The following is a 25,482-nucleotide window of genomic DNA, read 5'->3' on the forward strand; positions in this document are numbered from 1 at the left end:
ATATAAAGGAATAATCCAGTAGAGGAGAGATTCAAGGTGCAGGAGAGAGATGAAGTCCTTGAAAAGGTAAAAGGGTGTAGGATTCAGTGCATGAGGGGAGGGATTTGTCTTTATTAAGAGCAGGGACACTATTATTGTAGAGAAGACAGAGAACAGAATACCCGAGGGAAGTTTATAGATCCAGTGGTAGGACAATGAATAAGTCTCCCTCTGAAGGCTTTTGTTTTTTTTATTGGAGTGTGAGGTGAGGTCATCAGCTGAGAGAAACGGGGCCCTGTATGGCAGGTACCAGGGAGGGGAAGGTTTGAGGAGAGAGGGGAAAATATAAGACATCTCTGAGGATGGGAAATTTACTAGGGAAACCTGATGGGTTGGAGGTTTGTGGGCATTAGTGTAAAATAAAATGGGTCACCTACCCTCTCTCCCTCCTCCCCTTCCTTCTTTTTTTTTAAAATGTATTTTATTTATTTATTTATATTTATTTATTGGCTGCGTTGGGTCTTTGTTGCCGCGTGCAGGCTTTCTCTAGTTGTGGCGAGCAGGGGCTACTCTTCGTTGTGGTGCGCGGGCTTCTCATTGTGGTGGCTTCTCTTGTTGCGGAGCACGGGCTCTAGGCGCGCAGGCTTCAGTAGTTGTGGCACGCAGTCTCAGTAGCTGTGGCACGCGGGCTCAGTAGTTGTGGCTCACGGGCTCTAGAGTGCAGGCTCAGTAGTTGCGGCGCACGGGCTTAGTTGCTCTGTGGCATGTGGGATCTTCCTGGACCAGGGCTTGAACCCGTGTCCCCTGCATTGGCAGGCGGATTCTTAACCACTGCGCCACCGGGGAAGCCCTCCTTCCTTTCTTCTTTGCTATTTGGGAGCCACTGAGGTAGGAAGCTAGGCAAGGTGGGGACCCAGAGAGGTGTCAGAGCTGAGTAAGGCAGCAGCCTAGCAAGGGTGGTGAGACTGGTTATATGCAGAGGGTTGAGTAGGGGAAGGGAATATATATGATTAAAAATAATTTAAGCAAAGTAATTTTAAAGTTAGTATTACAATAAACATGTAAGCACAACATTGTAGAATGCAAAGAGAGTTTTCATATCACAGCATCTTGTTGTTATCCAAAGCATTTTAGAGGCCAGTCCTTCTAGGTATATTTGATAATGAGGAAAATAAAGTGAATTCCCCAAAGTCACATAACAACTTGATGGCATAGTTGAGTCTAGAATCCTGGGATTCAGATTCCCAGGTCACCACTCTTTCTACAACAAAATAGCAGTGCTCAAACATTTGATATGCTTATCGTAAAAAAGTGGATCATCAGAATGAAAACACTGGTCAGGAAAGAATATTCCAATGGCTTTTTTTTTTGCCACATCACACACCATGGGGGATCTTAGTTCCCTGACTAGGGTTGGAACCTGTGCCCCCTGCAGTGGAAGCTCGGATTCTTAACCACGGGGCTGCCAGGGAAGTCCCTCTAATGGCATTTTCTTATAAATTCCCCAATTTCAACTATTTGGAAAAATTGTGGTCGTTCAGATTTCTGCCCTAAAAAGTGGGTTTATATATGCTCAGTTATTGCTCTTCCAGAAGAACATCTTCGTTGAATAGGAACACATCACTGTGTGCTCAAAAATGCAGAAATTAGAAAACAAAAAAAATTGTAGAAATTAGAACTTTATTATATTATAAACATTTCCAGAATATAAACTGATTTTGTATCAAGACTTCTTGAAATGTTTAAAACTGTATGTAACTTAAGCTTATTATAATGTATGTCATTTTCCACTTTCCAATCTAGAAAAGATACTGCAACTTAGATCTAGCGAAGGAAAAAAAAAATCAATCTAAACTGCTTCACAGATCCATAAAAACACCCACCCCAAACTAAAAGCCAATCAAGAAATAGATTCTGTAAAGCCTATTGATCCTCCAATTTAAAATAAATGACCTCCCAAGGGAAAAATACTTCCACCATCAGAGCAATTTGATGAGTAAAAGCAGAGCCACCCTCATTAAGGGAAATTACATTATGCATAAGAAAAATGTAGTAATGATTTTAGAAGAGAAGAAAAGTAATTTCCATGTTGGAGAGCAAGTACATTAAATGTTTTCCGTTCACTTAGCCTTTGTACCTGTTCACATGAAAAGAGCAATGTGAACGTGGACATCGTGAAACCAAGCTCCTCAACTATTTTTTCAGTTTAACCTCAGGAGAACCAATGCAAGAGCTTCAAAATCCAAGGATAGACTGGTCCCAAAGCATCTCCTCTTCTGTCCTTTCTTTCCCTTGTTCCTTTTTCTCTTTTCTACGCTTACGTTTCTCTTTCTTAGAGGCCGCATCTCGGCTTTTTTTCTCCTTTTGGTTCTTAGGCTTTTCCGTACTGACTCTGACTGTTTCCGCCTCTGTTTTGTTTCTTTGGATGCTCTTGTGTTTGTCTAAATCTATTTCCTCATAAGCTTTCTTCCTCTTATGCTTGGGCCACTCCTCTTCTGGCTTTTCCTGGCCTTCCTCTGGGTGCCTTTTTCTCTTCTGATGTATCTGTTTATAACTAGCTTGATGGGCACTGGTACTGTTTTCTAAGGAGAGGTGCCTGTAAACTCCAGATTCTACACTGTATGAGCTACAGTTATACTCTTGTTGACTAAAGTTCAGGGCTACTGGTTTTCCTGAGAAACAGTCCCTGGTGAATTGACAGTTGCTCAGGGAGTCTAGTCTCAGCCTGCTGTCATGAGCTGGTAGCCACAGAGGTAACTGCTTCTCCACTGCTTGTGAGATATTGCATGGTCTTCGGTAGGTCTGGATGGGTTCATAAGGGAGTCTTTGATCAAACATTCTACACCTGGGTCTAGAATCAACCTCTTCTTTGTATCCACAGGTTTCCAAATAATCCTCTCTCATCTTTCTGAAACAAGTCTTTGGCTCTAAGCCTCTGGCTTTCTGCACTTTGATATAATCTTCAAGTTCATCTTGAAAAGAGTCAGATGTCTTCTTTGAATGATTCATTAGGTTGACAAGGGATTCTCTGTAGAGAAGATGGGAGAAAATTCTTCTTACTATATTATTTTATGCTGAATATTTCCTTTACTCTTGAAAAGAGTCTCAAAAAACAAAATAAAGAAGGCCAAACAAATTAAAACTACTTTGGCATGAAAGTTAAACATCATGACATTAAATGCCAAAAAGGAGCATCAGAAAGGTCAAATACTGCCTAGGCCACTCACAAATAATTTTACCTTTCTCAGAAGTGGGATGAAGAGGGTAGAAAGGAGCTGACATATAGAATTCTTTTGTAGGGCTAAAAACGTAAGGAATTAGGGATACAACGACTTACACATCCATGGTGACTGTCCTGATCTGAATGTTCAAACAATTTCTAAAGTTCAGAATAGTCAATTTTTTGTATACTGTTGTCTAAGAAAAGAAATAAACCGTAGAGAAGTAATTTGATCTTTAAAAATCTTCTGTTTACTCACACAAAATAAAATGAACACATATACTCACCTGACTAGAGTATTGTAAGGCTTAATAATAAAAGGATGTTTGTAAAATGGTTTGGGAACGCTGGAAATTAGAAATTCAGCTATGAGACAAAACTAATCGTAGGTACAGGGCATGAGGAAAGACGAGGGACAAGAGTTCCGTATCTTCCGAACAGGGTCTTGGATTTCATTCCATTACTTCTGATTGGTGAAAAAAGCATTCTAGAATGCCTTCTGGTTTGTTCTCTATTAAAGCACTGGTGGGAGGGGTAAGGAAGGAAATGGAGGTGACAGCTGAGAGGGACTAGGATTTATATGTAGAGAAAAGTTTCAAAAGAAATTTAAATCAGATAATGCTAGTCTTTGTTTGCTTGTTTAAATTTCTTTTGGCAGGTGGGGGCAGTACAACTACTATTTCTCTTTCTCTCCCCCCACCTCAAATCCTGCGTTACAAATCTAGCAGAAAAGGTACTCACTATGAGATGATAACGCGCTAGATATTTTTGTGTTGTACTTTCTTTCCAAAAATTAGGAGGCAGCGTAACCCATGTAGAATCACACATTTCTGTCCATTAACAGAACAAGTCTGAGAGCAAAATCTAGAGTCACTAGTGATCAGCTAGCTTTACTGGCAATTTGAGATTAAAAAGAAAATCTAAATGAAGCCTAATTTGGTGAGTCAGAAAATTCAGCCCTTATTCTACTCAAACAGTATAAAAATTCTGACTAGAGCAAAATAATGTAACAACTAATTGATTAAATATGGGTAAAAAAATTTGAACAGACACTTCAGGAAAGAATATATACAAATGGACAATAAACAAATGAAAGATGCTCAGTGTCATTCGTCATCAAGAAAATGTCAATTAAAAGCACAAAAAGGTACTACCTCACACTCACTAGAATGACTGAAATTAAAGAGACTGGTGAGGATGTGCAACTGGAATTCTCATACATTGCTGGTAGGGATGTAAAATGATACAACTACTTGGAAGACAGTCTGGTAGTTTCTGAGGAAGTTAAACATACACCTAACATACGATCCAGTTATTCCACTCCTAGATATTTATCCAAAAGAAAAGGAAGTATATGTCCACATAAAGACTTATACATGAATGTTCATAGCAGTGTTATTTGTAAGAGCCCTGGAAAGGAAAAAAAACAAACCCAAATATTGATCAACAGGTGAATGCATAAATCAAATAGTGGTATCTCTATAGAATGGAACCAATGATAAAAAGGAATAGATTATTGATACACTTGAAATAGATGAATCTCAAAATCATCATGCTGAATGAAAGAAGCCTGACAAAAGAGTACATAATATATTATTCCATATATATAAAGCTCTTGAAAATGGAAACTAACCTGTAGTAACACAGTGGTTGCTTGGGGATGAGGCAGGAAAAAGTAGGAGGGAGCGATTATAAATGACACTTTTGTGGGTATGGATATGTTTACTATCTTAATTGTGGTGATCATTTCATGGGTATATACACCTCTCAAGACCTATCAAATTGTATACGTGGAATATATACAGTTTACTGTATGTCAACTATACCTCAATAAAACTGTTAAAAGTCACTAATAAGATTAAAAAGATGTTGATAATTGTTAAAACTGGATGGTGGGTACATGAGCGTTCATAATACTGCTTTCTCTCCTTATATGTTTAAATATGTTTTATAATAAAAAGATTTCACCTTATAGCCGCTAGGCTGGCTATAATCAAAAAGACAGAGAGGTGCCACTTGTTGAGACACAGATCAAGAAAGAGCCCCTGTAGCAATCACCTATCTTATAAGCTTATAGCCTCATCCACCAGAGGGCAGACAGCAGAAGCAAGAAAAACTACAATTCTGCAGCCTGCGGAAGGAAAACCACATTCACAGAAAGATAGATAAAATGAAAAGACAGAGGACATTGTACCAGATGAAGGAACAAGGTAAAACCCCAGAAAAACAACTAAATGAAGTGGAGATAGGCAACCTTCCAGAAAAAGAATTCAGAATAATGATAGTGAAGATGATCCAGGATCTTGGAAAAAGAATGGAGGCAAAGATTGAGAAGCTGCAAGAAATGTTTAACAAAGACCTAGAAGAATTAAAGAACAAACACCTAGAAGAATTAAAGAACAAACAAACAGAGATGAACAATACAATAACTGAAATGAAAAATACACTAGAAGGAATCAATAGCAGAATAACTGAGGCAGAAGAACGGATAAGTGACCTACCTGGAAGACAGAATGGTGGAATTCACTGCCGTGGAATAGAATAAAGAAAAAAGAATGCAAAGAAGTGAAGACAGCCTAAGAGACCTCTGGGACAACATTAAACTCACCAATATTCGCATTATAGGGGTCCCAGAAAGAGAAGAGAGAGAGAAAGGACCCGAGAAAATATTTGAAGAGATTATAGTCAAAAACTTCCCTAACATGGGAAAGGAAATAGCCACCCAAGTCCAGGAAGCACAGAGAGTCCCAGGCAGGATAAACCCAAGGAGAAACACGCTGAGACACATAGTAATCAAATTGACAAAAATTAAAGACAAAGAAAAATTATTGAAAGCAACAAGGGAAAAACAACAAATAACATACAAGGGAACTCCCTTAAGGTTAACAGCTGATTTCTCAGCAGAAACTCTACAAGCCAGAAGGGAGTGGCATGATATACTTAAAGTGATGAAAGGGAGGAACCTACAACCAAGATTACTCTACCTGGCAAGGATCTGATTCAGATTCGATGGAGAAATCAAAAGCTTTACAGACAAGCAAAAGCTAAGAGAATTCAGCACCACCAAACCAGCTTTACAACAAATGCTACAGGAATTTCTCTAGGAAGGAAACACAAGAGAAGGGGAAGACCTACAATAACAAAGCCAAAACAATTAAGAAAACGGTAATAGGAACATACATATCAATAATTACCTTAAATGTGAATGGATTAAACACTTCAACGAAAAGACACAGACTGGCTGAATGGATACAAAAACAAGACCCATATATATGCTGTCTACAAGAGACCCACTTCAGACCTAGGGACACATACAGACTGAAAGTGAGGGGATGGAAAAACATATTCCATGCAAATGGAAATCAAAAGAAAGCTGGAGTAGCAATACTCATGTCATATAAAAGAGAATTTAAAATAAAGAATGTTACAAGAGACAAGGAAGGACACTACATAATGATCAAGGCATCAATCCAAGAAGAAGATATAACAATTATAAATATATATGCACCCAACATAGGAGCACCTCAATACATAAGGCAACCACTAACAGCTATAAAAGAGGAAATTGACAGTAACACAATAATAATGGGGGACTAACCCCTCACTTACATCAATGGACAGATCATCCAAACAGAAAATTCATAAGGAAACACAAGCTTTAAATAACACAATAGACCATATAGATTTAACTGATATTTATAGGACATTCCATCCAAAAAGAGCAGATTACACTTTCTTCTCAAGTGCTCATGGATCATTCTCTAGGATAGATCACATCTTGGGTCACAAATCAAGCCTCAGTAAATTTAAGAAAATTGAAATCATATCAAGCATCTTTTCTGACCACAACACTGGTGAGATTAGAAATCAATTACAGGGGAAAAAATGTAAAAAAAAAACACATGGAGGCTAAACAATACGTTACTAAATAACCAAGAGATCACTGAAGAAATCAAAGAGGAAATCAAAAACTACCTAGAGACAAATGACAATGAAAACATGACGATCCAAAACCTATGGGATGCAGCAAAAGCAGTTCTAAGAGGGAAGTTTATAGCAATATAAGCTTACCTCAAGAAACAATAAAAAAAAAAAAAAAAAAAAAAAAAAGAAACAATAAAAATCTCAAACAATCTAAACTTACAGCTAAAGGAACTAGAGAAAGAAGAACACACAAAACCTGAAGTTAGTAGAAGGAAAGAAATCATAAAGATCAGAGCAGAAATAAATGAAATAGAAACAAAGAAAACAATAGCAAAGATCAATAAAACTAAAAGCTGGTTCTTTGAGAAGATAAACAAAATTGATAAACCATTAGCCAGACTTAATCAAGAAAAAGAGGGAGAGGACTCAAATAAATGAAATTAGAAATGAAAAAGGAGAAGTTACAACAGACACTGCAGAAATACATAGCATCCTAAGAGACTACTACAAGCAACTCTATGCCAATAAAATGGACAACCTGGAAGAAATAGACACATTCTTAGAAAGGTATAGACACATAGGTATAACCTTCTAAAACTGAACCAGGAAGAAACAGAAAATATGAACAGACCAATCACAAGTAATGAAATTGAAACTGTGATTAAAAATCTTCCAACAAACAAAAGTCCAGGACCAGATGGCTTCACAGGTGAAACTGCAGAGGAAGGAAAACTCCCAAATTCCTTCTATGAGGCTACCATCACCCTGATACCAAAACCAGACAAAGATACTACAAAAAAAGAAAATTACAGACTAATATCACTGATGAATATAGATGCAAAAATCCTCAACAAAATACTAGCAAACGGAATCCAACAACACATTAAAAGGATCATACACCGTGATCAAGTGGGATTTATCCGAGGGATGCAAGGATTCTTCAATATATGCAAATCAATCCATGTGATACACCATATTAACAAATTGAAGAAGAAAAACCATATGATCATCTCAATAGATCAGAAAAAGCTTTTGACAAAATTCAACACCCATTTATGATAAAAACTCTCCAGAGAGTGGGCATAGAGGGAACCTACCTCAACATAATAAAGGCCATATATGACAAACCCACAGCAACATCATTCTCAATGGTGAAAAACTAAAAGCATTTCCTCTAAGATCAGGAACAAGACAAGGATGTCCACTCTCGCCACTATTATTCAATATAGCTTTGCAGGTCCTAGCCATGGCAATCAGAGAAGAAAAAGAAATAAAAGGAATACAAATTGCAAAAGAAGAAGTAAAAGTGTCACTGCCTGCAGATGACATGACACTACACATAGAGCATCCTAAAGATGCCACCAGAAAACTACTAGAGCTAATCAATGAATCTGGTAAAGTTGCAGGATACAAAATTAATGCACAGAAATCTCTTGCATTCCTATACTCAAACAACAAAAGATCAGAAAGAGAAATTAAGGAAACACTCCCATTTACCACTGCAACAAAAAGAATAAAATACCTAGGAATAAACCTTCCTAGGTAGACAAAAGACCTGTATGCAGAAAAGTATAAGACACTGATGAAAGAAATTAAAGATGATACCAACAGATGGAGAGATATACCATGTTCTTGGATGGGAAGAATCAATATTGTGAAAATGACTATACTCCCAAAGCAATCTACAGGTTCAATGCAATCCCTATCAAATTACCAATGGCACTTTTTACATAACTAGAACAAAAAACCTTAAAATTTGTATGGAGACACAAAAGATCCTGAATAGCTAAAGCAGTCTTGAGGGAAAAAAACGGAGCTGGAGGAATCAGACTCCCTGACTTCAGACTATACTACAAAGCTACAGTAATCAAGACAATATGGTACTGTCACAAAAACAGAAATATAGATCAATGGAACAGGATAGAAAGCCCAGAGATAAACCCACGCACCTATGGTCAACTAATCTATGACAAGGGAGGCAAGGATATACAATGGAGAAAAGACAGTCTCTTCAATAAGTGGTGCTGGGAAAACTGGACAGCTAGTTACATGTAAAAGAATGAGATTAGAACACTCCCTAACACCATACATAAAAATAAACTAAAAATGGATTAGAGACCTAAATGTAAGACCAGACACTATAAAACTCTTAGAGGAAAACATAGGAAGAACACTCTTTGACATAAATCACAGCAGGATCTTTTTTGATCCACCTCCTAGAGTAATGGAAATAAAAACAAAAATAAACAAATGGGACCTAATGAAACTTAAAAGCTTTTGCAAAGCAAAGGAAACTACAAACAAGATGAAAAGACAACCCTCAGAATGGGAGAAAATATTTGCCAACGAATCAACGGACAAAGAATTAATCTCCAAAATATATAAACAGCTCATGCAGCTCAATATTAAAAAACAAACAAACAACCCAATCCAAAAATGGGCAGAAGACCTAAATAGACATTTCTCCAAAGAAGACATACAGATGGCCAACAAACACATGAAAGGATGCTCAACATCACTAATTATTAGAGAAATGCAAATCAAAACTACAATGAGGTATCACCTCACACCAGTTAGAATGGGCATCATAAGAACATCTACAAACAACAAATGCTGGAGAGGGTGTGGAGAAAAGGGAACCCTCTTGCACTGTTGGTGGGAATGCAAATTGATACAGCCACTATGGAGAACAGTATGGAGGTTCCTTAAAAAACTAAAAATAGGGCTTCCCTGGTGGCGCAGTGGTTGAGAGTCCACCTGCCGATGCAGGGGATACAGGTTCGTGCCCTGGTCTGGGAAGATCCCACATGCCGTGGAGTGGCTAGGCCCGTGAGCCATGGACGCTGAGCCTGTGCGTACGGAGCCTGTTGCTCCGCAACGGTAGAGGCCACAACAGTGAGACGTCCGCTTACCGCAAAAAAAAAAAAAAAAAAAAAAAAAAAAAACCACTAAAAATAAAATTACCATATGACCCAACAATCCCACTACTGGGCATATACCCACAGAAAACTGTAATTCAAAAAGACACATGCGGGGCTTCCCTGGTGGCACAGTGGTTGAGAGTCCGCCTGCCGATGCAGGGGACGCGGGTTCCTGCCCCGGTCTGGGAAGATCCCACATGCCGCGGAGCGGCTGGGCCCATGAGCCATGGCCGCTGAGCCTGCACGTCCAGAGCCTGTGCTCTGCAATGGGAGAAGCCACAACAGTGAGAGGCCAGCGAAAAAAAAAAAAAAAAAAAAAAAAAAAAAAGACACATGCACCCCAATGTTCACTGCAGCACTATTTACAATAGCCAGGTCATGGAAGCAACCTAAATGCCCATCGACAGACGAATGGATAAAGAAGATGTGGTATATCTATACAATGGAGTACTACTCAGCCACAAAAAGGAACTAAATTGGGTCATTTGCAGAGACATGGATGGATCTAGAGACTGTCATACAGAGTGAAGTAAGTCAGAAAGAGAAAAACAAATATCACATATTAACGCATATATGTGGAACCTAGAAAAATGGTACAGATGAACCTGTTTGTAGGGCAGAAATAGAAACACAGATGTAGAGAACAAACGTATGGACACCAAGCGGGGGAAGTGGTGGTGGGGTGGTGGTGTGATGAACTGGGAGATTGGGATTGACATATATACACTAATATGTATAAAATGGATAACTCATAAGAACCTGCTGTATAAAAAAAGACATAATAATAAGTGTTGACAAAAACGAGGAAAAACTGGAAACTTCATTCATTCTTGGTGCGAATATAAAATGTGCAGCTACTTTGGAAAACAGTTTGGCAGTTCCTCAAAGTGTCAAACATAGAGTTACCACGTAACCCCAGCAATTTCACTCCTAGGTTTCAACGCAAGAGGACTGAAAGTCTATGTCCACACAAAGACTTGTACAAAAATGTACACAGCAGCACTATTCCTAACAGCTAAAAGCAGAAATGACTCAGTAATCATCAACTGATGAATGGATAAATAAAATGTGGCAATTCACACAATGGAATATTATTCAGCAATAAAAAGGAATGAAATTCTAATAAATAGTACAACGCGGATGAACCTTAAAGACATGCAGAGTGAAAGAATCCAATCCCAAAAGATCACAGATGGTGCCGAGATCAATGAAGAGGTGAATGGAACCTTACCCATATCAGGTTGAGAACTTGGTGGAGAAATTTGATCATATTCACCCATTAATTGCTTCAGTTTCTTAACATGAACTTTCCCCAAATAGTGACACGGTGCAACAACTGAGCTAAAAACCATGATGCAGAGATTTAAAAATCTATTTTTTGTCCAATACTCCACTCCCATTTACCTGAAACCAAACACAATCTTGTTGTAACAATTAAATAATTCAAAGTTTAGAATTACATCAACATAGATCAATCATCTGAAAACGCATAAAATGCATCTTCAATTTCTTATTTTGCCCCCTGTAAATCTGAAAGTAAAGCTAACTTTTTGAGTATGTGTTTTACCCTTGAAAAATAAATAATATTGTTTATTTTAGAGAAAGTGATCCAAAGTTTACACCTCTGAATTTGAAGATAGCACTCATGAGTTTTAATATATCTGATCTGAATTAACACTTTTAAGAGTTTTGCTTGCTTTCAAGTCAAAGTACCAGCTTCAGTATAAAAAATACTAACAATTTAGAAGCCCTTTATTTTCAACCTACCTCATAATGTGAAATCCACTGCAATTCAAATTATGGCACTATTCCTTACAAGCCTTTTACAAAAGGTACCTGTAAAAAGTTCAGTCTTTGCTCATTCAATGTGGTATCTATGAATAAAATAAAGGGAGGTAAGACATTTAGGGTAATATTTTCAATCTTCAACTGAATATCATTTCATATACCATCTCAAACCTTAATTTCCTAAGTGCTTGCAAGGCTAAAGTACTGGCTTTTTGCTTATTAGAATGACAATTTTAGTATAAAAACATCTAGTAAGCCTCTGATATTTACTATGGTAATATATTTTTTAGTCCAGAAAATACCATTCTGAAGGAGAAGTTATTAGGGCACCAGTAGAACTCTGGACTTTATGGAAATGATCTGGGGCATCCAGCCTTAGTACTTCGTGTCTTACAGCAGACATGTTACTGACTTCTACTGACCTCTGTAATCGCTAAAATCCCAGAGGTAGCATCTCTCTCCCCACATTGGCTGTCTTCTCCCATCTGGTACTTAATGTAATTGACTAATTTCTCTAAATGCAGGACTTTACACTTCATCTTGTAACGGGTTTAGGCCACCATTCCTACCTCTGACGATCTTTAAAATTCAAATTGTTTTAATCTTGACATTTGCTACTTTTCCCACAGTTTTTATATGCATTCAGTCTATGTGTTCATCCATGTTACTGGTGAAAACTTTAAGTAGGAAGACAGTAAGATAATACCTATAGCATGCTACAAAGAATTCACCTCTTTCCTTCATCTAGGATTGATCTATTCATTCCCAATAAGAAAGACTTTAAGAATTTATAGAATCTGAGTTTATTCCAAAATTAAATTCAGCATCTTTATGTGAACACTCTACGCTTCTCCACTGCGCTCCCCACCATCTTCCTTCTTATGAGTCTGATTATTCAAATCTATTTGTACTATATAAATGTCTTATTTTTCCATTTTATTAATATTTGAAAAATACATGACATGTCTTCCTAAAATGTAACTATTCTTTCTACAGCAATCGTTCTCAATCTCAATCATTTTGACCAAAGCATTCTATAAAGTCAGACAAGTGAACTCTTATTGCCTGGAGGTCTAGGGAGTATACAGCCTAGAGATCAATCACAGAAAGATGTATTTCAAGTTTCATGATTAACCTTAAAAACTCATGAACTTCTTGAATTCTAGTCTTAAAACATCTGTTTTATGTAAAAGTTTTAACTTAATCTTTAAATAAAATGTGCCATTTAAACTTCAAGTACCTCCTGGCACACTGCTGGATACCCCAAAATCTCACGGAAAAAGTGTCCTCACTGAAGAATATCATCCCACAACATTCCTCTGATCTACCAGATGGTTCACAAAAGAAAATAAGGCATGGCATCACTTGTACTTTTAGTAAACCTGAAATTGCCTTCTATGGTCACTTCAAAGTATTACATTTACAAGTCACCTATTAATAATTTGTTCTGTACCACTTACCCAGCATTGCCCTTACCATGTACCAGGTACTATTTCAGCACTTAAGAACAGTAACTAATTTTATCCTCCTAAGAAGCCTATGGGCTAACTACTGTTATTATTCATAGTTAATAGATGAGGAAACTGAGGCATAGAAAAGTTAAGGAACATGTCTGTGATTGCAGTTAATAAATAACAGGAGCAGTCTGGCTCCAGAGTCTGTTATTAACTGATACGCTTGGCTGCCTTTCCAACTGATGTAAAACGTCTCCACGTCTGGAATCCACTTCTCTGCTTTTACAAAACCTGAAATATTTTCTGATCTCCAGGGCTTTACACAGCTCTCCATTAAAAAAAATGAAAAGTTAGCCACAAAATGGTGGAATGCATTCTTATTTCATACATCAGACGAAGGACTTATATCTAGAATAAATAAAGAACTCTATGACTCAATAATAAGACAAACTCAGTTAAAAATGGGCAAACAATTTGAACAGACATTTCAGAAAAAATATATAAACAGCCAAGTAAATGCGAATTAAAACCAGAAGATAATACTACACCATCATCAGAATGACTAAATTAAAAGGACTGAAAATACCAAGTGTTGGTAAGGATGCTGAACAACTGGAACTCCCATACACTACTAGTTAGAATTTAAAATGGTACAACTTTACAATCTGACAATTTCTTTAAAAGTTAAATACCTACTATATGATCCAGTCATTTCACTCATATGTATTTGCCCAAGAGAACTGAAAACATATGTCCATGCAAAAACCTGTACATGAATACTCACAGCAGCTTTATTTGTAATAGCCCAAAACTGAAACAACCCTAATGTCTATCAACAAGGGAATGGGTAAACAAAATGTGGTATATCCATACAACAGAATTATTCAGCTGTAAAAATGAACGGAATAGTAAGACATACAACATGGATGAATCACAAAATCACCATTGAGCAAGACACAAAAGAGTACCTACTATGAGTCTACTTATAAAAAGTTCTAGAAATGCAAACTAATCTATAGTGATAGAAAGCAGATTAGTGGTTGCTAGGGACAGGGGTGGAGGGAGGGATGGACTGTAAAGGGGCAGGAGGAAACTGCTGGGGTTGGTGGAAAAATTCGGCATTTTGTTTATGAAGGTGGTTTCATAGGAGTATACACCTGTCAAAAACTCATTGAACTGTACACTTTAAATAAGTGTCGTTTATTGTTAAGTATACCTCAGTAAAGTGTACGAGAGGAACTTAAAGATCTATAATGAACGTTTTGAAAAAAAAAATTGTACCTAAATTTGTTAAACTGGAGTTTTAAGTGTTGGCTTTGTTTCTAGAAAGATCACCCACCTAACAAAGCTCGAGTCACCTATGCAGAACTACTGGTTGTCATACTATGTTAGTTACCTCACTGCTTCTAGGAGCCAGACACAGGGACTCGAGTCAGTTTTGGCATTTGTTAGTTATATGACCTTGGTCAAGTTTCTCAACCTCTAATACAGGATATAACACACACCTCAGAGTTGTGTGTCTTAAGGAAATTAGTAAATGTAAAGCGCTTAGAAGAGTGCATGGCACATACTGAGTGCTGTACAGCTGAGCTGTTTTTTATTGCTATTCAGGATTTCATCTACTTAACTGACAGAATGAAATGTTTTTCCAACCAATTATTCTAGTAACTACAGAAAGTAGAAAAGGTTATGGGTAAACAGGTCAGGAGTGCCTGACAGGAGTATCTATCTATTCTTTGTATTTCAAGCTAACTCATGTTTCAGAGGGATTTTTTTTTTTTTTAATGAAAGCTGAAAGTTCAACTTGATCCTTATTATCTTTTCTGATTGCTCTGATTTTAAACCAACTCTTTATAAAGATTTCAGTTTACGTCCTGTGTTAATGTTTGCTACATATAATGTCTAAAAGAATATGGAATGTCAAGCAGAAACACACAGGCTATTTACAAGCTGGCATTAGGTCTCAAGCAAGAAATAGTTTGTCTCTTCTGAAACTAATCTGGAGTATTTTTTCAGTTGTACCTTCTAAAATTTTTGGAAAAAATCTAGAAAATTCTGAAAACTTGACATTCCTATTTGTACACCACAAGCCTAGTTATAGACCAACACTCACAATGCCATTTACTTCCAGGAAAGATATCATAGTGGAAAGAGAAAGAAAATGGAATCTTTTATTTTGGAGAAATGAAACTATGCACGTTGTTATTCAATTGCTGTACAAGGTTTGGTCTTTTTTATTTCAATATTAGTAGCTAAAGCCATTGCAAAAGCTAAAGTAATAAAAACTGCACGTGAACTACTGAGTTAAATATGAAACACATGAAGAGTATGAATTACTCGTAATTCAAAACTGTCTAAAAAATGCTTCATATCTTAATAAAATACTAAGAACCACTCCACTCTTCCTAATTCTAGACCTGTCAGAGAGAATTTGTTACATTCCAACCACCCTTTTAGAAATAGCAAAACCTGAATTTAACTTTTGCATTGTATGAAATGTTTTTAATATGCCTCAATAGGTTTAATAGGTTGAACGAGCAAATCAACTCAATTTGAGTGAAAAATTTACCAAAATTTTTCACGTCCACAGCACATTATTTGATTTGTGTTGTGACATGGTATTAAAACATAGTACAGCATAAAGGTTTTAAAAATATTTATTAAATATCTTTAATCACTGAAGAAAAAAATGTTTGAGCAAAATTAGGAATGTTAATTTGCTAAGTTTTAGGTGTAATTAGGTTCCCTTTAATAAATTCTTCCTCCTTAATAAATATACCAAATTAATGGCATGGTCCTATACTTCTAAATTTAGTTCACTAAGAAGCATTAAAAGACAATTTTCCCCACTATTTGCATCTTCTTTCTCTCAGCAATGTTATGTAGCATTCACTGTACTTTGTTAAAGTTATCCAAAAGTATTTTGGTTTTTTTTTTTTTTTTGCGGTACACGGGCCTCTCACTGTTGTGGCCTCTCCCGTTGCGGAGCACAGGCTCCGGACGCGCAGGCTCAGCGGCCATGGATCATGGGCCCAGCTGCTCCGCGGCAGGTGGGATCTTCCCAGATCGGGGCATGAACCCGTGTCCCCTGCATCGGCAGGCGGACTCTCAACCACTGCGCCACCAGGGAAGCCCAAGTATTTTGGTTTTTGATGCAATAGTAAATAGTATTTTTATAAAAATCTCAATGTCTAATTGCTTGTTGCTAACATTTAGAAATACTATTGGATTTGTATATTGACCTTGTATTTCGTGTCCTTTATGATAAACTCACTTCTTATTCTAGTAGCATTTCCCAAAATTCCTTGGGGTTTTCTACATGGATGATCATAGCATCTGCAAATAAAGACAGTGTGATTTCTTCCTATCTGTAAACGTTTTTCTTTTTCTTGTCTGACTATCCTGGTTAGGGCCTCTAGTACAATACTGAAAAGAAGTGGTGAGGATGGATATCCTTGCCTTGTTCCTGGCTCTTGAGATTTGCAATCTTTTAATACCATTATAATCTTAGGAAAGACTAAGTAGAACACAGCACTAAGTTTTAGAAGACTAGGTAACTGATTCTGTTATCTTAACCAAAGTATGCTGGGACTTCCCTGGTGGTCCAGTGGTTAGGACTCCGCGCTTCCACTGCAGGGGGCACAGGTTCGATCCCTGGTTGGGGAACTAATAAGATTCTGCATGCCGAGTGGTGCGGCCAAAAAAACCCCCAAAGAAACCATTGACCAAAGTATGCTGTTTTCTTTCTTTTTGTTTTGACTTTGAGGGTCAAAAAGAAGTTTTGAGAGATGCAGCGTGTACCTGTTAGCATCATGAATATTCTTAACTGTGTTAGTTATTAACCTTGCCTTTTCAGGAAATGAGATTAGTATGTGACCTATGAGTTTGCCAAGCTCTAGCTATTTTACACTAATACTACAACCATAAAAGTAACTGAGGATTTACTATGGCATATTTCCAATGACAAAATACAAAATTAACAAAATCATTAATTACGGGCACTAGTTACATACTTAACATAAAATATATGTCTTAACTTAAACTAAACCTTTGAACATCAATAATTATAAGTAATCTATGGCTAGCTAGCTCAAGGCTCTTGCTTGTGAAATTAGTTTTACTTGGACCAGTGGCAGACATCCTATCTCAGAATGCCACCAAATACATGCCAGTCCTTCTAAAAGATCAGTAAACGTGAATGGGTCTGTGAATGCTCTTGTCCTAACACACAGTACCTGGTCCATAGTAGGAGCTCTAACTGTTTTCTGAATAACCGTGAGAGGAGTGGCTGTTAGCTAGATTTTCTGTCATTTGACTTGAATCTCTGCTTACTGTCAAGAAAACAAAGAAACGTTTTTGGCAATTGCTATATAAATGGATTTATGATTCAATAAGAATTCAGAAATGTTCTTCATTCTTAAAATGAGTCTAACTTTTTTTCCTAAAAAGCAGATAAGCAAGAACTGTTTGCTGTGGTTTTGTTTTTACTGATTTCTTAGGAATATTATTACTCAGTAGAACTTTTTTTTTTTTTTTTTGCGGTACGCGGGCCCCTCACTGTTGTGGCCTCTCCCGTTGCGGAGCACAGGCTCACGGACGCGCAGGGCCAGCGGCCATGGCTCACGGGCCCAGCCGCTCCGCAGCACGTGGGATCCTCCCGGACCGGGGCACGAACCCGTGTCCCGTGCATAGGCAGGCAGACTCTCAACCACTGCGCTACCAGGGAAGTCCCTCAATAGAACATTTTTAACTATCAAAAATATCTGAGAAACTTGACTGAATGAATTACAAAGTGTCCTGGAAAATCTTGCCCTTGACCATAAATGCAATGTATATTTCTTTTCGTATAAGTCTGGTCATGTGGTATTTCTTTGGGTTTTTGTGATTGAGTTTCCCAATTTCCTATTTATAATCTTACACCGTCTATATATTCCCTGATTGCTAATTTTTAATCTTTACTGACCTTTGTTTATTATCAAGCCCAATATAGAGGAGCTCCTTATAAGAGTGTTACAGCTATAGGTGAAAATGGATCAGCCGTTTTAATAGTATCAGGATCTTGAAAGTGAGAGTGGAATTTTAATAACTGGAAGCATGCCAATTCTTTGATACCTTTTGGAGGAATCTCCTAATATAGTCTTTTAAGAAAAAAAAAATACTGGCCAAGTACTAAGCAAATTTTTTTTCCTCTTCTTGTTCATGTACTATTATATTGGCAATTACGTTAGGCTTTTATAAATATCTAAACTAAAAATACCTTGGGTCCTACTCCTACTAGTGTTTTAAACAGCATATCAAATATTTACCATGTGTTAAGTAGCAGTTAACTGAAAAGTTAATTAAGGACATTTACTCAAAGCGACAAGAGGTAATTTTTAGGTAACAAGTTGTATTTTGTTTTTCAAATCCTAATGGTCTCAAGCATAACTCAACAGACTTCATTAGTCTTTGAATGTCATTTGATGGCCATTAGAGGTCAAAGTTTCATGTTTTATGAATTGCTGTTCTAGTACACAGCCAGGCCATGAAAAGAATACCAGTATGGAACAGCAAAATCAGTTCACAATTTTAGAGCTGTCAAGGAGCTCAGTTTAGTTAGTGCAGACTTCCTCAACCTCGACACTACTGACGTTTTCAGCAAGATAATCCTTTGTTGTTTGTGTTGGTGGCCTGTGCATTTTAGGTTGTTTGCGGCATCTCTGGCCTATACCAAGTAGATGCCAGTAGCACCTGTAATCACCAAGCCCTTTCTTGTCCAGTGGCAAAAACCAAGGGGAAAAAAAAAAAGGCTCCAACACTTAAATGTCCTCTGAGGAGGGGGTGGGGCAAAAGCACCCCTGATTTGAGAACCACTCAGTTGGGCTAGTTCAACTCCCCTCCCCACAGATGACAAAACTCAAGTCCAGGAAGTTTGGGACTTAGGGTCATACAGCTAGTTAAGAAATTAGCATTAGAACTTAACAGTCAAGACTCCTATTCCAGTATTCTCATACCACCTTGAAGCAGTATAAAAAAGTAACTGCTAGCATCGTGTGAACTAATTTAAAGTGTTTAGTAATTGCACATATTCAAAGTCATTGCAAAAAACCAAGTCTGGCAGACAGCTGTATTTTGTTTTCTTTTTTTCATAAGAAACTGTTTCCAAATCTTCCTGTGATGTGGCCATGGGAGCTAAAATGAATTGTAGTCTTGACACATACAAACTGCTCAGGCTTACTTGTTAGTGAAAGGCAGGAAATCTGGTACGAAAGCAGAAAATTCAAGAGATTTTATTTTTTAATATCTTAACAATCATACTAACCCAGGTTGATTGAAGACACTAAATCTAGTCTTCCAAAGGTTGTCTTCACTAAGGGACTTAATGGAACATCATCTGGTTGCAATGAAATTCTAATTTCCATTTTTAGTGAATGGAATTTATATAAAGTCCTTACAAAATGTTTTAAGAAATTTATAATACTTTACTGTTTGCCATTCCTCCAAGTGAAAGGTATAAAAGATTACCGAATACCACACAAAAATAGAGTATATTGTGGAAGAGGATGAAAATAAAAATTATTTTAATGAAGTTACTATATTTACTGCTGTCCCTCAGGAAAAAAGAAATTAAATTATCCAACAATGTTCTGGCTTCCACCATCTTTCTCTCTGGAGACAAAAAGCAACATAAGGCAACACTGCAAATACTAGAAATTAATTATGAAAATGAAGATGGCGTAATGTTTTACTAGATCTTCTGCAGTGGCATCAAGCTCCACCGTCTAAAATCCTTTCCAAAACTTCCTTAAAGCCTAAACTCAGGGTTTGGAACCAGCAGTTTGTTTGCAGGTATACAGTAATTGTAGAAACTCAAACATCTCTTAGATTGAGATGATCAAGAAATAGCTTTTTGTGTTAGGGAAAATGTGCTGGTGAAAACTCTAGGCAGATATACTCCTTCCAAACTTCTGCACAAAGGCTTGACCAAACTTTAACTTGGCCTCCAGCAGCCTGTGGCTACGGCCCTCGGATGAACCAGAGCCCCATTTTGAGCTCAGATCTGGAAAAACTTGGGGCTGTCAAAAGACATTTACTGTTTGTTCTAGCCAACACCTGATGACAGGTCCCTGGCCGCTCTTTAGTACTTAACTAAAAAGGGATTACGATTGTGAACCCTTGCTCTGTCCCTCTGAGATGTATGTGTGTATCTCCTACAACTTAGGAGTGTCTTTCTCAAGGATCTGGAAGCCATTCCTTTGCAGTGTTATCATCAGGAAGGACAAGGCCTCTGTCTCCCAGTCCCTGTGGGAAAACAGAATCCTCACTTCCGTAACTGCAAGCAAACTGACACAGCTCGCCTGCTCCAAGGACACTACCCAACCCTTTGTAATTCTGCACGTCCCTGCCTCTACTTGAGCTCCACCTTGCCCCATTCCTACATTTTATCTTTAAATCCCCCCGGACACCTCTGCGCAAATCGGAATGGAGCTCAGCTCTTTTCCTACTGTCAGTAGTTGCTGAATAAAAGCTGTTTTCGCCACCCCGATGTCCTACTTTATTAGCTTTGACGCTGGCGGGTACATATTAAAACTCAGACCACTGTCAAGATAGGGCTGTAAATCTTAGAGGCTTGTTTTACACGGCGTTATCCTCAAAAACCCGGGCAAACTCTACAAAGTGATCCCTCAAAAGTCTCACCCCCTTCTCTCCTCTAGGGCCCGGCACCTTCAAGCTCCCGTGTTTACTTCCTACTCTCCCAGAACTCCGAACTCCACTTCTCCCCACATGTGAGTGAGGTCGCTACTTTCCAGGATGTTGATTTCACCCTGCGCAGGTCTACGCCCTTCCACGTCTGGAGCTTTTTCTCTCCTCGTCTCCGTCCCCTCGATCTCCGAGTGTCCTCATCACCCCCTTCCCTCTCCCTGACGCTTCAGATCCACGGCCTCGGCCTGGTCGCCTCTCTCCCGCTCCAACCTCAGCTTCCCCGGCAGCGATCCGCGTGGGGGCCCCGGCGCCCATTTCCGGGGGTGGCGGGTGGAGAGGGGAGCGTACTCTCCGGGCCCGCCCGGCCTCTCCTGGGCCGTGGGGTCGAGGGGCTGAACGCCTGGGCCGCCCCCGCTGCCGGGGCGGGAACTCACCTTCTCTGAGGCAGGGGCGGCCGTCTACAACTACTGTCCCCCTCCCCGCCAACGCCGCCGGCCGGTGGGTAGGCCGAGGTGGAGTAGGCGGAGAGGCAGGGACAGCCGCTGCCTCCGCCGCCGAGCTAGCGGGGTGGGGGCAAGAGGCGGAGACCTGACTTCCGGAGGGGAAGTCGCCGCCACCACCAGCGGCTAACTGGACGGCACCGCCGCCATGGCGGCGAGGCGCGCTACTGCGCTTGCCCAGCAGCCCAGCTCCCAGAAAGCCCCGTTTAGCCCCGCCTTCCTGTTTACCCCTCCCCCTTCGTCCGCTACTTCCGGGGCTCTGTTCTAATCTGGCTCGCGCCTGCCGTTCTTCGGCTGCTCCTGGTCTCTCCGTCAGAAGGAAGGGGAGGCTCGTGGGGCCGCTCACCTTGGGAGAGTGAATCTCAAACCACTAAGAAAAACGGTTAGGAAGTCTACGGATTCTACCTCCAAAATATCTGAAAAATATATGCTTTCCTGTTTTATCTGTTTTTCTTTTCTTTGTTAGAACCTTTAATACACAGAGTAGACTGAGCAAAATCCTTGGTTATAATACGTTGTCATCATTGCTCCATAAGTGACGTTTTTCTCTCTCCTTCTGGCTCCCTCAGTATATGCGTGTATATATATACACACACACATTCATCCTTTCGTTCCCTGTCTCCCAAAGAAATCATTACCATGGTTTGTAGTCATCATTTCCTTTCATATGTATATACGTATCTTTAAAATATACATATTTATTTACTTTGGCTGCGCAGGGTCTTAGTTGCAGCACGCGAGATCTTTTCGTTGGGGCATGCATGCGGATCTAGTGGAGTCTTACCACTGGACCACCAGGGGAATCCCCATATGTATATATCTTTATCATATATATGTGTGATGAAAAAAAGTTTAGATTGTTTCTGAATCTCATAAGATTTATGTCTTTCTCTAGAAGTATTCAGGAACTTGTTTCACTGGACACTTTGAGGTTCATCCAAGCTGTTGCATATAGGTGTTATTTATTCATTTAATTGCTGTACCAAATTCCACCCATTTTCCTGTTGATGGGCACGTCCCTGGGTGCACTGTGCAAAAGTTTCTCTTGGGTATGCTCTCCTTTCCTGTCACACTACTGTTGACCAATTTCAGGTTCTTATCATCTTTTGTTAATGCCATGGCAATAGCTGCCTAACTTATCCTTCCTCTCATTTCACCCCTCCAATCTACTCTCCATACTGCCAAAGGGTTCCATCTGGAAGTCATCCTGGTTCCCCGTATTCTGGTGGAGAAAGTCAAACACGACTGCTATTCCTGGACCTCTGTGCACCTGCCTGATATCATTATCTTCCTACTGTTCTCGCCTCCCCACCCTGCATTCACTTGTGATTCAGCAACATTAAACCTTTATTGATTCCCCGAAGCTACTGCATAACTCAGTTTATTATATCTTCTACTTCTTCCGGAAACACCCTCTCCCTACTTCCTAAAGAACTCTTCCTCCCCTTAGGAGTAAATACTATCATGAATTCAGTATTTCTCATTCTCGTGCCTTTAAAAATTTTTTAATTTATTTTTATTTATTTATTATTTTTGTCTGTGTTGGGTCTTCGTTGCTGTGCGCAGGCTTTCTCTAGTTGTGGCGAGCGGGGCTACTCTTCATTGCGGTGCGCGGGCTTCTCTTGCTGCGGAGCACAGGCTCTAGAGCGCTTGGGCTTCAGTAGATGTGGCATGTGGGCTCAGTAGTTGTGGCTCGTGGACTCTAGAGCACAGGCTCAGTAGTTGTGGTGCACGGGCTTAGTTGCTCTGCGGCATGTGGGATCTTCCCTGAGCAGGGCTTGAACCCGTGTCCCCTGCATTGGCAGGTGGATTCTTAACCACTGTGCCACCAGGGAAGCCCATGCCTTTCTTTATATGTGTATTTTTACTACATACGTATTTATCCCTAACTAACATGAAATATTGCTTTACATTATTTAAAACTTTATATGAATGTTATTATGCCTGCTGTTTATTCCCCTACAGTTTGCTTTTTTCACTCACCATTGTTTTTTGTTTTTTGTTTTTGTGTTTTTTTGCGGTACGCGGGCCTCTCACTGTTGTGGCCTCTCCAGTTGCGGAGCACAGGCTCCGGACGCGCAGGCTCAGCGGCCATGGCTCACGGGCCTAGCCACTCCGCGGCATGTGGGTTCTTCCTGGACCGGGGCACGAACCCGTGTCCCCTGCATCGGCAGGCGGACTCTCAACCACTGCGCCACCAGGGAAGCCCCTCACCATTGTTTTTTGATGTTAACCTCTGCTGAGATGTGAGGTTCTAATTCATTCCCTTCCACATCTCTATAACATCCATTGAATGAATGCACATGAGCTATCCGTTCTCCTTTCATAAGACTATGAGCTTATTTCCCATTTTTGCTTTTACAGATAGTGCTGCTTTAACCTTCTTGGGCAGTCTCCTTGTGCACACACCTGAGAGTTTCTCTGGGGTTTATACTTAGGAGACGCTGCTGCTTTTTAACTAGGAGGGCTCAATAATACCCACCTCAAAGGGTGCTGTGCAAACCTATGAGGTGGTGCAAATAAAGCACAATTTCAAGCATTCAAACATTAATTCTTGCTGTTAGACTATCTCTCAAATGTATATGAAAAGCTGGGACATAAAGGGTGATAGTCTGGTGCCAGAATGATAAAGAAGTATAACACATGTGCTCCTGTAGCTCCCAGAATACCTAGCTGATTGTAATTTTCTGCCCATGTCATGCTGTTTCTTCACCTCCGCATCTCTGCTCCTGCTGCTGTGTCCTTGGGCTTGAAATGGTCTCCTCCAGTTCTGGTTCTCCCCCTCCGCACTTATCCCTGTCTGCTACTTCTCTGAAGCCTTCCCTGATTCCTCAGGCTGCCTTAAGTACCCTTTCCCCTTTGCCTCCTACATCTCTCTCACCATCTTTGTATGCTTTTCCATAATCCTCTCTAAATGGTCAATGTCTTAGATACAGGGCCTACGTTTTAATCATCTTTGTATCGGGGCACTGGGTATAGTACCTGGTACATGTGCTGATAAATGCATGTGGAATGAGGGAATTTAGGAATTCTTGGGAGGAAAGCAGTTAGGAGCTAAGGATTTCTAAGAGCAAAGGAAGAACGATGGAAGCAACTGTGCTGCTTGAGTAAGAACACAGGGACCAGAGAGAGCGTAAAGTTTTGTCAATGATGTAATTATACAGGATATAATGGACTATTCAGGAGGGAGCTTGCTCCTGTCATTCTGGAATGTGAGTGCTAGCTGTGCACAAGAACTTCTTTGATCCTGTGATTATGCAATGAATGCCTAAATCAGCCAGTGAATACACTTGAAAGCAGTGAGCAACCCCTGGCTTATTTAACACTGCTAGGCATTAGCTGTTATTGGTCTAAAGCAGGATTGGCAAACATCTTCTGTAAAAGGCCAGACAGTAAATATTTTTGACTTTGTGGGCCTCATGGTCTTTGTTGCAAATATTCATCTCTGCTGTTGTAGTGTGAAAGCAGCCATAGAAAATATGTAAACAAGTGAGTATGGCTGTTTTCTTATACGATTTAATTTGTCATCATTGAAATCTGAACTTCATATAATTTTCTTGTGTCACAAAATATTCTTTTGGCTTTTCCCCCCAACCGTTAAAGAAGGTACAGGCCGTTCTTAGTTCACAGGCCCGAAGGAAACTTGTTGACCCCTGGCCTAAATGAATCTTAGCTCTCGGAGGAAGGTCGAATCCAATGATAAAAGGCTGTTCTTCTACTGAAAAAGGCCTTAGAAAAAGATTTAAAATCTTGTAGCTCCCTTGATTTGCCACCAGATGGGGGTCCCTGCAGATGTGTGACTCAGACAGTGAGCCTTTCAACAGAAGGGATGATTGGAGTTTTTCCAGGTTGTGGTAGATCAGCCAGTGCGGTATTAACACAGGCACACAAACTGTCTCAGTGATTCAAAACGGTTACTCGAGGTTTCATTTCTCCACCTTCACACTTATTTGTACATATTCCCTGAACTGTAGCATATCCAACTGACGGGAACACAATCATTCTCTTAAGAC

The 25,482-nt window shown here is 39.4% G+C and overlaps 1 protein-coding gene across 3 annotated transcripts; it reads right to left on the reverse strand.

Annotated features, from left to right (window-relative positions):
* Positions 1–1,642: 1,642 nt before the first annotated feature.
* Positions 1,643–21,596, reverse strand: KRCC1 (lysine rich coiled-coil 1). Of its 3 annotated transcripts, XM_032652792.1 has the most exons (4): positions 21,404–21,596; positions 11,812–11,918; positions 11,276–11,448; positions 1,643–3,007 (listed from the first exon to the last, which is right to left on the reverse strand). In XM_032652792.1, exon 4 carries the CDS (start codon positions 2,986–2,988, stop codon positions 2,215–2,217), a length of 774 nt encoding a protein of 257 aa, XP_032508683.1. In that variant the 5' UTR covers positions 2,989–3,007; positions 11,276–11,448; positions 11,812–11,918; positions 21,404–21,596; the 3' UTR covers positions 1,643–2,214. The 3 variants fall into 3 exon arrangements, with proteins under 3 accessions (XP_032508683.1, XP_032508682.1, XP_032508684.1); XM_032652791.1 differs by lacking the exon at positions 11,276–11,448 and having other exon boundaries at positions 21,404–21,590; XM_032652793.1 differs by lacking the exons at positions 11,276–11,448; positions 11,812–11,918 and having other exon boundaries at positions 21,404–21,590.
* Between the last annotated feature and the right edge of the window lie 3,886 nt (positions 21,597–25,482).

The sequence above is a fragment of the Phocoena sinus genome, chromosome 13, assembly GCF_008692025.1.
Source record: "Phocoena sinus isolate mPhoSin1 chromosome 13, mPhoSin1.pri, whole genome shotgun sequence".
NCBI lineage: Eukaryota > Metazoa > Chordata > Mammalia > Artiodactyla > Phocoenidae > Phocoena > Phocoena sinus.